This window comes from Rhinopithecus roxellana, unplaced genomic scaffold (assembly GCF_007565055.1).
Source record: "Rhinopithecus roxellana isolate Shanxi Qingling unplaced genomic scaffold, ASM756505v1 contig2320, whole genome shotgun sequence".
Taxonomy (NCBI): domain Eukaryota; kingdom Metazoa; phylum Chordata; class Mammalia; order Primates; family Cercopithecidae; genus Rhinopithecus; species Rhinopithecus roxellana.
In genome coordinates this window covers 1-15,058 of record NW_022142035.1, presented here as the reverse complement: position 1 = coordinate 15,058, position 15,058 = coordinate 1, and the positions used below count along the sequence as shown (strand labels likewise).

The window sequence follows — 15,058 nt, the reverse complement described above, 5'->3', positions numbered from 1 at the left end:
GCTGGCTCTGTTCCTAAGCCGGAACCAATGATAATACTTCAGGTCCAAAAACTGGCCTTCCCTTTACCCACTCCTGTTACCAACACTCTAGGGTTTCCAGTCAGTCTGCACATTGGCACACCTAGGCATGGATACAACGTGGCCATAACAAGGCAAAATAAATATTTATTAGAAATCAAAAAACCGTGTCTTCAATGGCACAAACATGTTCTTATTCTTTGTACGATTTCTTCCTTGAACATAGAGTTTCACACACACACACACAACACTAAGAACAAGCAGGTAAATGAGAATTTACAAGGATCCGGCACATTCAAGGATAATGGGATGACAGTTCTGTGTTTGGAACCAAGATCACAGTAAAAAATATGTAAATCAATGCAGAAATCAAGTACGGCTTACAGGCCCGGATGACGGCCCATCTACCTGGGCCCTGTCCAGAGCAAAAGGACACAGGTCACCAGGCCTTGAGGAAGGAAAGGAATGTCAATAATACTGCACTCTCTCAGGCTGGAGCCTTCTAAGAGCTTAATGACTTCACAGTACAACCTCCAGCACCTTCTCCCACATCCCAGGGAGGAAGGTGAAGCACCTTTTATTCCAAACAGATATATCACATAATGTCTAGAAGAATGAATTCTTCCGAGGAAAAGTTCAGCTAAAGGAGCATGTACAGCCAAGGCACTATCTGAGCCTGGGAGATCCCATCCCTGGAAAACGCCTTCCCCTGAAATTACTGAAATGTCAATCATGGAGTTTTAAGATGTCTGATAGACCATGGGTTCAGTGGGGTGTGAATGGGGGGGGGGGGGGGGGGGGGGGGGGGGGGGGGGGGGGGGGGGGGGGGGGGGGGGGGGGGGGGGGGGGGGGGGGGGGGGGGGGGGGGGGGGGGGGGGGGGGGGGGGGGGGGGGGGGGGGGGGGGGGGGGGGGGGGGGGGGGGGGGGGGGGGGGGGGGGGGGGGGGGGGGGGGGGGGTGGGGGGGGGGGGGTGGGGGGGGGGGGGGGGGGGGGGGGGGGGTGGGGGGGGGGGGGGGGGGGGGGTGGGGTGGGGGGGGGGGTGGGGGGTGGGGGTGGGGGGGGGGTGTGTGGGGGTGGGGTAGGTAAAAAGGGGGGGGTGAGATGGCGTGGGGGGGTGGGGGTCTTGGGTGCACCGGGGGGGGTTTGGGGGGGGGGCGCGGGGGGGGGTTGTGGGGGGGGGGGTGGAGTGGGGTGTGTGGGGGTGGGTGTGTGGGTGTGTGGGTGTGTGTGGGTGAGTGTGGGTGTGTGTGGGTGTGGGTGTGTGGGGGGTGGGTGTGTGTGGGTGAGTGTGGGTGTGCTTTTGTGCACCCTGTGGGCACACTTGAATTTTCAACTAGTCACAGGGAACATAGGGGACAATGTTGACTGCCAAATGAGACACCTGAGAAAACAGTCCTGCCCCCCAACATAAGCCAAGTACAAAGAAAGACTCAAAATGATGGAATAACTGTGCTTTTTAAAACTAAACAAATAATGGCTCAGGGAGACATCTGTGGTCCAAGAATCAGGACACTCCAGCCTCCACAGCTCTGATATGACCTTCCTGCATGACTTTGCCCAGTACATATTCCTCTTGGAGCATTAGCCTCCGGGGGTAAAATGAAGGAAGTGGTCCTTTTCACTCTGATGCTTCTTGACTCATGGCTTCCCTTGGTAAACCTACCCAGGCTCAGACCTTTTGGCTGAAAGCCTTTTGGGGTGGACACTGTGGGGAAGAAGAGCCAACACAGAAAATGGTCTTGCCAACAAATTCCATCCAGACGCACAGAGAGCAGCTAGCTCTCCATCACGTGTGAGATGAGAAACATCCACATGGCTCTCCATTCCGCACTTGCACAAAAGCTGGCAGGTTAGGCAAATAGAAATCGATAATTGGCTTTATCCATTAATATCTGAGTCAAAGCAATTCTGGATATGGCTTTATCCATAACAGATACGGCTTTCTCCATTAATGGATAGGACTTTCTCCATTAATATCTGAGTCAAAGCAATTCTGGAATTCCCAGCTCCACAGTGTAGAGCGTAGCGTCATGAATCCTAACCACTTCCTTTCAGACCAAGATGTCTGTTCAGGCTTAATGCGGGTAGCTAACTCCAGATGTGGGATGTAGATCTGTAGAATCTCCAGCTAAAAGGGACCTTAAACTTCTTCCAATGACCATTTTCAACAACATCCCTCACTAAGTGCTCGACCAGCGTTTGCTTAAACATCTCCAACATCTGGAGCAGTTGCTGGATTGGATTCAGCCAAAATCTTTCTCAATTTCCTAGTTCTGTCCATTCTGGAACACATCTGCTCCTCCTGCCTCTAGGACAGTCCGCCTCAAATCTTCTCCAGAGGCCCATGCCCTGCCCCCACCACGGTGGCTCAGAGTATGCAATTACTCCCTGGGTCAGCTGGGAGGGCAGGGGCTGCTGTGGACTGTGAAACCTCACACACAACCCAACCCACCTCTCCCCAACCAGCCCCATCAGGGGCACAGAGTCTCTATCTGCCCAGCTAGTCTGGCACACGGAGTGGCCCAGAGCAGAGCAACTGGCCCAGAGTGCACTGCCAGGTCCACACTCCTCAGTTTGCCTCAAGCCAGATGAGCTAATCAATCACCATGTTATCTGAAGGTCAAATTTCTATTTCTGCCATTTAAGATTAACATTCATGGTTACATTTTTATAATTCCACCTGGAACATGTTTACATGAATCCTTTCACCAGCTAACGGTGGCAGAGTGGATTTTCTGGTGGTTTCGGCCCCAGTCACCTGGGAAATCCTTCCGTCTCCACTTCACCTCTGCCCCCAGACTGACTCCATGTCATTTCAGAAGGAGAACGTCAGAGCATGAGGACCTAAAAATAAGCCCAAAGTCTTGGCAAAGGCTTCTCTCTCACTAGCTTCCCCTTCAGCTTCAAAATTCACAGTTAAAAAAAAAAAAATACTTGGTACCAAAGCAGTTGAGGCATTTTGTTAAATTCCCCCACTGAGACATACTGAGGTATGCGACTAACTGCTGAGTTCTAAGATGGCATCGATCGAGCAGCTGCTATTTCTGCTTCAGCTGAAGCCAAGATCCCAGCGCAGAGGCAGGCGCTACTGCGAGGCCAGGACAAGGAAGAGAGCCAGGCCCTTTCACCCAGATCGCGGCGGCCCAGCAGGACTTGCCTGGCGTTGTCTCATGCAGACTTTTGTGTGTGTGAAGAAAAGCTTTTTGTCTGGCTCTGGGCACCCTGAGGCCAAATATATAATACTTACATCCAGCCCCAAAGCTCCCAATCTGTCTCCACTTTTAAAATCACGTACTTCATTGTAGTAATTTTCATTCTTAACTGAAATGTCTTTTCCATATTGAAAATTAAAACCCTGTGTTACTTATGCTACCAAAACCTCTCTCAGCTTGAGACAGTGTGAACTTTGGGGCGTCAAGGGAGGTTCACTCCAAGGATGGTCTCCTTTTCCCTGAAGGGTTCCGGAAGGATGTTTCCAGAGCTCACTCCCTTCCTCCCCCAGGATAGGCTTACCTCCGTCCCCCGCACACTCTGGGATGGGATCAAGGGTCTCCCCAAATTCAGGCAACCCAGTCACAGCAGGAGAGACGGTACAATGTGTGGGCTGGGGTTGGAGCTGGCAGGAGGAAAGACGCCTCTCCCTGCTCCTCAAGGCTCCTGCCCCTTCCCCGCCACCCATCTCTCCCAGCCAAGCCGACCTGCAATTGGTAAAACCAGAGGCTTCACCCAGGACTTCAGGAGGCTCCCAGGCTCCAGACTGCTGCTGGCTGTAGGTTTACACCAACTCTTTGCCAAGTAACAAAATCCAGGATGTTTCCCACTCAGACAAACTGACAACTACCCCTCAGTTCAGACACCCACTGAACACTGAGCATGAGGGTGCACTCTGCTTCGAGACCAGCAGAGCCGAACTCCACCATCCCTCAAAGCCTCTCCGCAGAGGCCGTGACTCCGCCTGCAGCGCCAGACAGCGCACGCGCACACCAGCTCCGGATCCGCTTCTACACCGACGTTTCCGGGAAATCCTCTATTTCTTCAAATGCATTGAGAGTGGTTTTGCTGTTGTTCCTGGAAGAATCTTGGATTTTGTTGAAATCTGCTTTTTAAAAAATATATATTTTAGAAATATATCACTCTGCATAATGTGTTTCTTTGTCCTTTTTTTCCTTGTCTTTTTTTTTTTTTTTTGAGATGGAGTTTCCCTCTTGTCACCCAGGCTGGAGTGCAGTGGTGTGATCTCAGCTCACTGCAACCTCCACCTCCCAGGTTCAAGCAATTCTCCTGACTCAGCCTCCCGAGTAGCTGGGATTATAGGCACCCACCACCACGTTCAGCTAATTTTTGTATATTTAGTGGAGACGGGGTTTTGCCATGTTGGCCAGGCTGGTCTCAAACTCCTGATCTCAGGTGAGTCACCCAACTCAGCCTCCCAAAGTGCTGGGATTACAGGCGTGAGCCACTGCAACCAGCCTGCATGTGTGTGTTTCTACGGCTTAGGGCTACACCATTTTAAAAGTCATGCCAACTAGAGTTCTAAAAGAGCTGGAAGAGACCTAAGAAGCATTTCCATTCAACCCTCCCATTTGACAGATGGGGAAAGTCAGGACCCTTAGATTTGATCTGCCCAAGGTTATGTGATCTGAGACAGGAGTGGACACCATGTCACCTCACAGCAACAGTACCTGTTCGTCTTACAGGCCCCGGGTCTTCGTTAAGGAAGGAGACGTGCGTCTTCCATTCAGTCCACTTCACCTCATTGATCCTGCAAGTGGCATCATCATTCTTACTATTTCACCAGTGCCTCACTGAGTGCAAACAAATAACCCTGGTTTGGGACGTCCTGGTGTCTACACAGCTCCCCTTCTGTCTGTCCTAGAGATCAGGAGCACCCCTGACCCCAGTGGTCACACCAGCGTTGTTGGAATTTGAACTCTATCCCCATCTCCATGTCCCCAGGCCTCAGAGAATCAGTTCTCCTTCCATTGTAGGGAACTCAGAAATCCTGTAAGTTACTTAGACAGGTATAAAGGGTCCAACTTCAGACAACAGCAGCTGTGCCTGACTGGTGACAGCTCAAGGGGAAGCGGGGACAGACAGAGGGAGGGCCCGGGCCGCGAGGGTGTGAAGATTAAACTCCAAGTGTAGCTGGGGTTGAGGAGGCACGAAGAGCCTGTGGTTAGGGTCTATGCCGTAACAAGAGTGGGTGGCGTCTGAGGTGTTCGAATACAACCACAGGCATTGATGTGACTTAAATTCACATCCAGAGAAGGTCTCTAGAGTGAAGGTGGCGACATCAGAAATGTTCATTAGGGTAATCATTGCAGTCAGAAATGAAGCTTTCCAGGGGGTGGGGTTTTAGAGAAGTGGGTTAAGGTCATACTCAAAGAAGGTGGTCCATAGGCTCAGGCAGCTGGGTCAGGGTAGGAGGAGGTGGGCTTATCAGAAAAGGTGGTCATGGAACCGGGCACGGTGGCTTATGCCTGTAATCCCAGTACTTTGGGAGGCCAAGGCAGGTGGATCACTTGAGGCCAGGAGTTCAAGACCAGCCTGGACAACATGATGAAACCCCGTCTCTACTAAACATACAAAAATTATCCAGGTGTGGTGGCGTGTGCCTGTAGTCCCAGCTACTGGGGAGGCTGAGGCATAAGAATCGCTTGAACTGGGGAGGCCGAGGTTGCAGTGAGCAGAGATTGCACCACTGCACTCCAGCCTGGAACTCGAAAGGAAGGAAGGAAGGAAGGAGGAAAGGAAGGAAGGAAGGAAGGAGGGAAGGAAGGAAGGAAGGGAGGGAGGAAGGGAGGGAGGGAGGGAGGGAGGGAAAAAGAAAAGGTGGTCATGGAATAAGTAAGGACTTTTAAAAAATAAATAAATAAACAAATAAGCCAGAGATCTGTCAAAGTAGCCGTGTCACTTTCCATCTGCCAGGGGCAAAATGGGACTTAAGTCACCTGGGGTCACAGGAACTCACACAGGTAAACAGCAGGAAAAGGAGGGTCAAGCAGGCAGATCTTCCCTAAACCAGATAGCAAACAGAGAGAGACCATAGAGGCACTTTCAAAAAGGCAGAGAGAGGGGCTGGGCATGGTAGCTCACGCCTGTAATCCCAGCACTTTGGGAGGCCAAGGTGGGTGGATGACCTGAGGTCAGGAGTTCGAGACCAGCCTGACCAATGTGATGAAACTCTGCCTCTACTAAAAATACAAAATTAGCTGGGTGGAGTGGCACATGCCAGTAATCCCAGCTACTCAGGAGGCTGAGGCAGGAGAATTGCTTGAATCCAGGAGGAAGAGGTTGCAGTGAGCCAAGATCGTGCCATTGTACTCCAGCCCGGACAACAAGAGCAAAACTCTGTCTCAAAAACAGAAAAAAAAGGAAAAAAAAAAAAAAAGGCAGAGAGGGGAGCCACTGTTGGCAGTCTCCTTCTCTTTCTCTTTGGGAGCTCAGGAACTCCCATCCCAGGGCCCTACAACCCCATAAACAAATTCCTTCTTCCGAGGAAGCCACTGGAAGAGACAGCAGCTGTGGTTATGGTGAGCAAGTAGCGGCACTGTTTCTCTAACATCTTGTCACTGACCGGCCCCTCTCTACCCACCCCAAAGCCCACCACCCCAGGGCCCTTCCCCCTTTGTTACCGCAAACACAGTCGGAAATCCTCCTCAGCCACTCTGCACAGCTCTCCCATCCGGAATCTGCTCCTCAGCCATTCTGGTAACATTTTCTCAAACTCCAAGATGGTCCTGGCTCTCTGGGGACATAAGCAAGTCTAAGGAGTAAGCACTCGCACTCACAAGCACACACAAGTGCACACACACCGTCAGCGAGCCCACTCCCCCCTTGCCCCATGCTTAATGGATCAGAAGGGTCTGGCTGATCTACAGAATTCAAAGACAAAAAAGCAAGCCAGGCGCAGTGGCTCATGCCTGTAATCCTAACACTTTGGGAGGCCAAGGCGGGGTGGATCACCTGAGGTCAGGAGTTCGAGGCCAGCCTGGCCAACATGGTGAAACCCTGTCTGTACTGAAAACACAAAAATTAGCTGGGCCTGCATCAGGCGTCTATAATCCCAGCAACTCAGGAGGCTGAGGCAGGAGAATCACTTGAACCCAGGGGTTGAAGGCTGCAGTGAGCCGAGATCCCTCCACTGCACTCCAGCCTGGGTGACAGAGCGAAACTCCATGATATAAATAATATTTCTGAAAGCGCAGGAGCTTCCTATCTGACAGTGCTGGGGTCCTGGAATCCCATGGCAGAGGACCATTCAAACATCATTTAGTCCCACCCGCTCCCAGGCTTGGAACCTCTCTGCTATTTCCTGGCCATAATTTTTCCAGTCTCTCTTGAGCAGTATCAACAAACCAATTAAGAGGGCCTTGGCCAAGGACAGTGGCTCACACCTGTAATCCCAGCACTCTGGGAGGCTGAGGCAGGTGAATCGCTTTGAGCTCACGAGTATGAGGCCAGCCTGGGCAACATGGTGAAACCCCATCTTTACAAAAAATACAAAAATGACCCAGGTATGGTGGCGCGTGCCTGTAATCCTAGCTATTTGGGAGGCTGAGGTGGGAGAATCGCTTGAGCCTGGGAGGCAGAGGTTGCAGTGAGCTGATATCATGCCATCGCACTCCAGCCTGGGTGACAGAGCAAGACCCTGTCTCAAAAAAAAAAAAAAAAAAAAAAAAGGAGGGCCTTTTTATAATAATAATGAGAAACTTCCATGTATCACATCGAAGTTTTTCTCCCTGTAGTACCCCCATGTACCTCTGCCTTCTGGGACCACAGAAGGGGTCTGCTCCCTCTTTCACAGGTTGCTCTGCAGATATCTGAAGGCACTCTCACCTTTATCAATAAGCATTTCTTTTTTTCTTCTTCTTTTGAGACAGAGTTTTTGCTCTGTCACCCAGGCTGGAGTGCAATGGCGTGATCTCGACTCACTGCAACCTCCACCTCCTGGGTTCAAGCAATTCTCCTGCCTCAGCCTCCCGAGTAGCTGGGATTACAGGCACCCACTACCACACCCGGCAAGGTTTTTGTGTTTTTAGTAGAGATGAGGTTTCACCAGGTTGGCCAAGCTGGTCTCAAACTCTTGACCTCAGGTGATCCACCCGCCTCGGCCTTCCAAAGTACTAAGATTACAGGGGTGAGCCACCATGCCCGGCCGCCAACAACTATTTCTTAAGAGGCAGTCTCCAGTCCTCTCCCAAACCTGGTTACCACCTCAGGACCCATCCTATGCATTGGTTTCCTCAGCACGTAAGAAGTGTTCAGGCCAGGATGGAATAGAGCAGAACTGTCACCTCCATTGTCCTAGGCGCTGTACTCCTCTTAATACAACCTAAGGTCATACTTCAACATCCACCCATCACACTGTCAACCCTGAGCACAGCACCCCCATAAGCCTGAGTTTTTCTACACATGCCGTTGCACAGCCACACTTCCTAGACCCTACACTCAAAGAACCTAGGCTAAGGCTTCCTTAAACCTGGCCACACACTGAGGAGCTTGTGCAGATTCTCAGGCCCCACCACAGACCCACTGGTGCTGACAGTAGTCAATGACCATGTGCTGAAATGAATTCCATGGAGGCCCCCACACTGGGGTCTCCACCTAGACTCACCTGCAGGCGCCAGATACGCTCACTCTCCTTGGAGACGTTCTCCACAGTCTCGCCCATCAGGGCAATGAGCATGTTGAGGAGCAGAACGAAGGTGAGGATGACGTAGGTGATGAGCAGGAACAGAAAGAGAATGGGATACTTGGAGTTCTGCTGGATGTTCAGGTCACCCAGGCCGATGGTGAGCTTGAAGAGTTCCAGCACCGCGTCGCTGAAGCTGCCATAGGAGCTGCAGTCCTTATTGTCTTTGGGACACTTCTCGATCAGTGAGGCCAGGGCTAGGGGAACATAACAGGATGCTCTCCACCTGGTGAATTACTCTACAAGCTTGCATGTATTTGCCCACACGACAAGCCTGCTGTCTCCTTCTCTGGCCATTAAATCCCATCTCAAGCTTCAGGTCCTCCCAAAGCCTCATCAGGCTGACTTCTCTGCCCTGGCCTCCTGCAGAAAGCCCTTCCACCTAACAAAGCCCAGAGTCTTCTCTCCTTCCTCTACCCCACAGTCGGCCCTTGATCACTTCCAGCCTTGCAGAGTTGCTAATTATAATCCATGTGTGTGTCCCTGACTCCCCAGCTAGTCTTTGAGCTCCTGACTTCCTCTAGCCTAAGTCATCTCCCTCAAGGTTGTAAGATCCTGAGTCTCCTCCTAATGCTCTGTTGTGAGTTCCCCACGAGCAAGACCAGGCTCACACTTTCCTTCTTTCTAACACACCACAGTAGAGGTTCACTGCTGGATGGATGGATGGATGGATGGATGGATGGATGGATGGATGATTAGATGGATGATTGGATGGATGAATGGATGGATGGATGGATGGATGGATGGATGGATGGATGGATGGATGAGGGATTAGATGGATGGATAGATAGATGATTGGATGGATAGATGGAGGGAGGGAGGGAGGGATGGATGGATGGATGGATGGATGGATGGATGGATGATTGGATGGATGGATGGATGGATGGATGGATGGATGGATGGATGGATGATTAGATGGATGTTGATGATGGATGCTTGGATGTTGGAGGATGGATGTGTGGATGGATGGATGGATGGCTGATGATGGATGGATGGGTTGATGGATGGATGATTAAATTGGATGGATGGATGGCGGGATGCCTGGCTGGATCAATAGATGGATGGATGGCTGGCTGGAGGTGGATGGCTGGATGGCTGACTCTCGGTGGATGCGCAATTAAATGAGCGAGTTCGATGGATTAACACAGCAGTGAAGAGCAAATAAATAAGCAAATTGTGACCCAGAAAAGGTACCAGACAGATGGACACAGCTATCTAATTTCAAATGTCAATGGTCACTGAAGAAAAGAAAAAAAGCAACTGGTATGTGGGGGAAAACGATCTCTCTATGCAGAGGTTAGAAATGCAACCAGATGGTGCTGTTCCCTCTGTCGTAAATGGAGAGATTTTAAGAGGGGGCTCCTTCCTGGTCCCAGCAGACCAGAGAGGCTCTCACAGTTATATCTAAAGCATACTGTGAGAGCACCATGATGTGAAACCCAAAGGAAGTTGCCTCAGGGCATTACTTTGCTCCTACTTTGCAAAGACCATCAGTCGACTTTCTGTGGACTTTAGTTTCCCCATCTGTAAAATCGGGCTGAAAACACTTGCAGGACCTGTCTTAGGTCGTGAGGGCCACATAAGCAATGAATGGGAAACCAGAGGTGTATACCACACGGTGAAGCTGGTTTATGAGTGGCTGGCCTGGTTCAAATCCTGGAGTCTCTAAGCCTCAGCTATCTTATGATCGGGGCGATGACTCCCACTTGATCAACTTGTTGAGAGAAGTAAAAAGGTAATGCTTGGAAAATGCCAAGCTTGGCAGGTGCCCCACTGGTAGCTGGTCTAATTGCTGCTGAGTCCACCATGTGCTTTGTCATTTTGACATCTGAATAAAGTGTTTATAAATGTGGGAGTTACTATCATTTATAAATCAATTACCTACTCCAAATCCAAGCAAAAAAACGATATATACGAACAAGAACTTCAAAACATCATGCAAAATGACCTACAAAGAAATAAACATAATTCAAGAGTAAGATACAAGCACATATTCACGGTCCCCCGATCTTCCTGCTTCCCACCTTCTCCCACCTCCCCTCCAACCATCTCCTCACTCACGTGGGCCACTCTCCCTTCCCCCAGCCAAATCCTCCTGATGCTCCAACACTCAGCTCTGAATCCCACCTCCTCCAGGAAGCCTTCTGTTTCTGCTCTAGCCCCAGGTTCTCTTCTCCCTGTGATTCACCCTGTACCTTTCATCACAGGGTCTCACTTCTGGAATCCTCACACTTCCTGGGGGCAGTGGCATGCTGGAGCCAGCTCAGAACAGCTCGCAAGAGCTGTTAAATTCCCATGAAGCTTGTGAGCTGGTTGTTAAACACAGCCATTACTCAGAACTAAATCAAACTTTCAGTTATAAGATGAATAAGTCCTGGGGATCTAATGGACAGCATGATGGCTATAGTTAACAATACTGTGTTGTGGACTAGAAATTTGCTAAGAGAATAGATCATAAACGTTCTCACCACACAAAGAAACGGCAACTATGTGAGGTGATGGGTATGTTAACTAATTTGAAATTGGGAATCATTTCACAATATACACCTATATCAAATCGTCACATTGTACATCTTAAATTTATACTATTACATATGTCAACTATACCTCAACAAAGTCGGGGATAAGGCCGGGCACAGAGGCTCATGCCTGTAATTCCAGTACTTTGGGAGGCCGAGGCGGGTGGATCACGAGGTCAGGAGATCAAGACCATCCTGGCTAACACAGTGAAATTCTGTCTCTACTAAAAATACAAAAAATTAGCTGGGTGTGGTGGCAGGCGCCTGTAGTCCCAGCTACTTGGAAGGCTGAGGCAGGAGAATGGCGTGAACCCGGGAGGCGGAGCTTGCTGTGAGCTGAGATCGCGCCACTGCACTCCAGCCTGGGCGACAGAGCGAGACTCCATCTCAAAAAAAAAAAAGAAAAAGAAAAAGAAGTTGAGGATAAATTATTATTTGTATTGCCAAAAAATTAAACCAATACACTTACAATTAAATAAAGTAAGTTATATTTAAAACTGAGACAAGCCGGGCACAGTGACTCACGCCTGTAATCCCAACACTTTGAGAGGCCTAGGTGGGTGGGTCACCTGAGGTCAGGAGTTGGAGGCCAGCCTGGCCAACATGGCAAAACCCCGTCTCTACTAAAAATACAAAATACAAAAAAAAAAAAAAGAAAAATACAAAGGTGGCACTCACCTTTGATCCCAGCTACTCTAGAGGCTGAGGCAGGAGAATTGCTTGAACCCAGGAGGAAGAGGTTGCAGGGAGCCTAGATCGTGCCACTGCACTCCAGCCTGGGAGGCAGAGCAAGGCTCCGTCTCAAAAAATTAATTAATTAATCTAATTAAATAAAACAAAGACAATAAATGTTCAAAACTCATCCCTGTCCAGTTATTTCAGGAGGATTTACAATTGTGTGTGCTTTTGAGGTTACTTATCTCTACCATAGCCATATGGCGGGAATTCTAGAGTGGCATGGATCTGCATATTTCTCCCTAACCCCATGTCCAGTAACATAATGTTGGTAGCTGGAAACTGGCCCTGGGAGGAGAACAGTAGTCTGCCCTTCTCTTCGATTTCACTTTCTGCAGTTTTGGTTGCCTGTGGTCAACTAAGACCCAGAAATCTTACACACAATACAATATTCTGAAAGAGAGAGACAATACTCACCTACTTTTATTACAGTGCATTGTTACCATTGTTCTGTTATTGCCATTAATATCTCTGTGCCTAATTTATAAAACACATTTTATAAATTCCACATAGCCAGTTGAGTCTTAAAATAATTTATTGCTGGACCGGGCGCAGTGGCTCAAGCCTGTAATCCCAGCACTTTGGGAGGCCAAGACGGGCGGATCACAAGGTCAGGAGATCGAGACCATCCTGGCTAACACGGTGAAATCCCGTCTCTACTAAAAAATACAAAAAACTAGCCGGGCAAGGTGGCGGGTGCCTGTAGTCCCAGCTACTCGGGAGGCTGAGGCAGGAGAATGGCGTAAACCCAAGAGGTGGAGCTTGCAGTGAGCTGAGATCCGGCCACTGCACTCCAGCCTGGGCGACAGAGCAAGACTCCGTCTCAAAAAAAAAAAACACGATAAAATAAAAAAATAAAAAATAATTTGCTGCTTCCCCCCCCCGCCCCCAGCACCTTGGAAGGCCGAGGTGGGCAGATCACCTGAGGTCAAGAGTTGGAGACCAGCCTGGCCAACATGGTGAAACCCCGTCTCTACTAAAAATACAAAAATTAGCTGGGCCTGGTGACGCACACCTGTAGTCCCAGCTACTCAGGAGGCTGGGGCAGGAGAATTGCTTGAGCCCAGGAGGCAGAGGTTGCAGTGAGCCGAGATCGCACTATTGCACTCCAGCCTGGGCGACAGAGCGAGACTCCGTCTCAAAAAAAAAAAAAAAAAAAAAGTGTTCTGTCCGCAGCCTTTACATTGTGTATAGCACAAAAATATCAACCGAATATTCTTCTGATATTTGCAAACTAGTATCCAATTCAGCAAAGAAGTTGCTCACATCATTGATAAACAAGTAAAGTTCAACATAAATCTTGTTTTACTTTAATCACTGCTTATAAAGAAAAATCTCAACCAACATTCATATCTGAACAGCACTCTTCTGTCAATTGCAACCAAAAGTTGACAACAAAAACTAGAATTCAATAAAAAGCAACAAATAGGCCTGGCGTGGTGGTTCACACCTGTAATCCTAACACTTTGGGAGGCCGAGGCGGGTGGATCACCTGAGGTCAGGAGTTCAAGACAATCCTGGCCAACATGGTGAAACCCCATCTCCACTAAAAACACAAAAATTATCCAGGCATGGTGGTGCGTGCCTGTGATCCCAGCTACTCTGGAGGCTGAGGCGGGAGAATTGCTTGAACCCAGGAGGAAGAGGTTGCAGTGAGCCAAGATCGTACCACTGCACTCCAGCCTGGGCAGCAGAGCAAGACTCAGTCTCAAAAAAAAAGAAAAAAAAAGCAACAAATTATTCTAAGATTTGGCTACGTGGAATTTACAATAAACTGTATTGTATATTTTCATTATATGCAAATTGCGTGATACACATCCTTTATATAGGAAAATATATAATTTTTATATATTTTATATATATAAATATATTATTTTTATTATATATAAAATATAGATATTTATAAATATATAATTATTTATATATGTATGTGTATATGTACATACATGTATATATATACATATTCCACCCCCACACACACACACACAACACACCACACACACACAGAGCGGTTGTTAAATGTTTACCAGCACGCCACTGCCCAGGGGTGAGAACATTCCTCCACAAAGTGTACCCCTCCCCAGCGCCCCACAAACCTGGGGGATTTAAGGTCTGGACACGGAAAGCCTGACCGAAAGCAAAGGGAGCGCATGGCATTCGGGAGAAAGAGCAGTGACCTGCCCCTTGGTAAACCCCTCTTCCTCTCCAGATCTCAGTTTCCCCATCTAAAAAAGGGCCCTCCCGCCGGCACAGCTCCCAACGCACCTTCTGGATCATGACGCTGTACATGCCCATGGACTGGAACCCCCTTGTGTAGTAGAGCATGTTCGCCCAGCCCAGGGCCATGGCCAGCACAAGGCAGGCGAGGTACTCTTTGTAGGCAAACAAGTACAAGAAGACAGACAGTATCACAAGCACAGCTTGGATAAAACTGTTCAGGAGACACAGGAAACACGGGCCTTACTTACTTCTCAGCATCAGGCCAAAGATATGCAAATCCCCCAAACCTCCCTTAAACCCCCTAAGCAATCACCCCGGTGATGGATGCTGAAGAGACCGGAATCAGGCTGCCTCAGATCCATTTGGCTACCATAGAATTCAGCCTGTAGAGACAGGGCCAGATGCCAGTCACAGCCTGTGGCAAGCTGATTGCAACTGGTGGGGACTTAAAAAAAAAAACACACATCCACAGGGCCGCAGAAGATTCTAGGGTACTGCCCCAGAGGCCATATATTTTTAAATTACCCACAAGGGCCTGGTGTAGTGGCTCACGCCTGTAATTCCAACACTTTGGGAGGCCGAGGTAGGAGAAGCGCTTCAGGCCAGGAGTTCAGGACCAGCCTGAGTAACATAGTGAGACCTTGTCTCTACAAAAAAAAAAAAAAAAAAAAAAAAAAAAGAAAATAATCTAAATCACCCACAAAACTTCTGATTCCCATGTTGATTTGAGAACTACTGGAGTTGACCAAAGATGTGGTAAAGATTGCATTTTTAACCAAAATGACAAAAACTGCCAATATCTATACTTATAAGCCAATTATAACAAAAGTCCCCCAACCCAAACCCTACTTTTTAATTGTGGTGTTTTTTT

At 49.0% G+C, this 15,058-nt stretch overlaps 1 protein-coding gene across 1 annotated transcript; it reads right to left on the bottom strand.

The window, feature by feature from the left end:
• Positions 1 to 3,566: 3,566 nt before the first annotated feature.
• On the bottom strand, positions 3,567 to 14,548 carry LOC115895774 (transient receptor potential cation channel subfamily V member 3-like). The gene is made up of 7 exons (XM_030926379.1): positions 14,501 to 14,548; positions 14,233 to 14,398; positions 10,595 to 10,661; positions 8,636 to 8,910; positions 6,654 to 6,766; positions 4,701 to 4,780; positions 3,567 to 4,114 (listed from the first exon to the last, which is right to left on the bottom strand). Exons 2-7 carry the CDS (start codon positions 14,311 to 14,313, stop codon positions 4,020 to 4,022), a joined length of 711 nt encoding a protein of 236 aa, XP_030782239.1. The 5' UTR covers positions 14,314 to 14,398; positions 14,501 to 14,548; the 3' UTR covers positions 3,567 to 4,019.
• Between the last annotated feature and the right edge of the window lie 510 nt (positions 14,549 to 15,058).

Bases quoted from the DNA above. Each gene is read 5' to 3' on its own strand.
- LOC115895774 (XM_030926379.1), bottom strand. From the start codon at position 14,313: ATGGCCCTGGGCTGGGCGAACATGCTCTACTACACAAGGGGGTTCCAG. The intron at 6,767-8,635 runs GTGAGTCTAGGT...TTATGTCCCCAG, and splicing joins AGCGTATCTGGCGCCTGCAG to AGAGCCAGGACCATCTTGGA. The intron at 4,115-4,700 runs GTACTGTTGCTG...TTTAAAAAGCAG, and splicing joins GGGGCCTGTAAGACGAACAG to ATTTCAACAAAATCCAAGAT.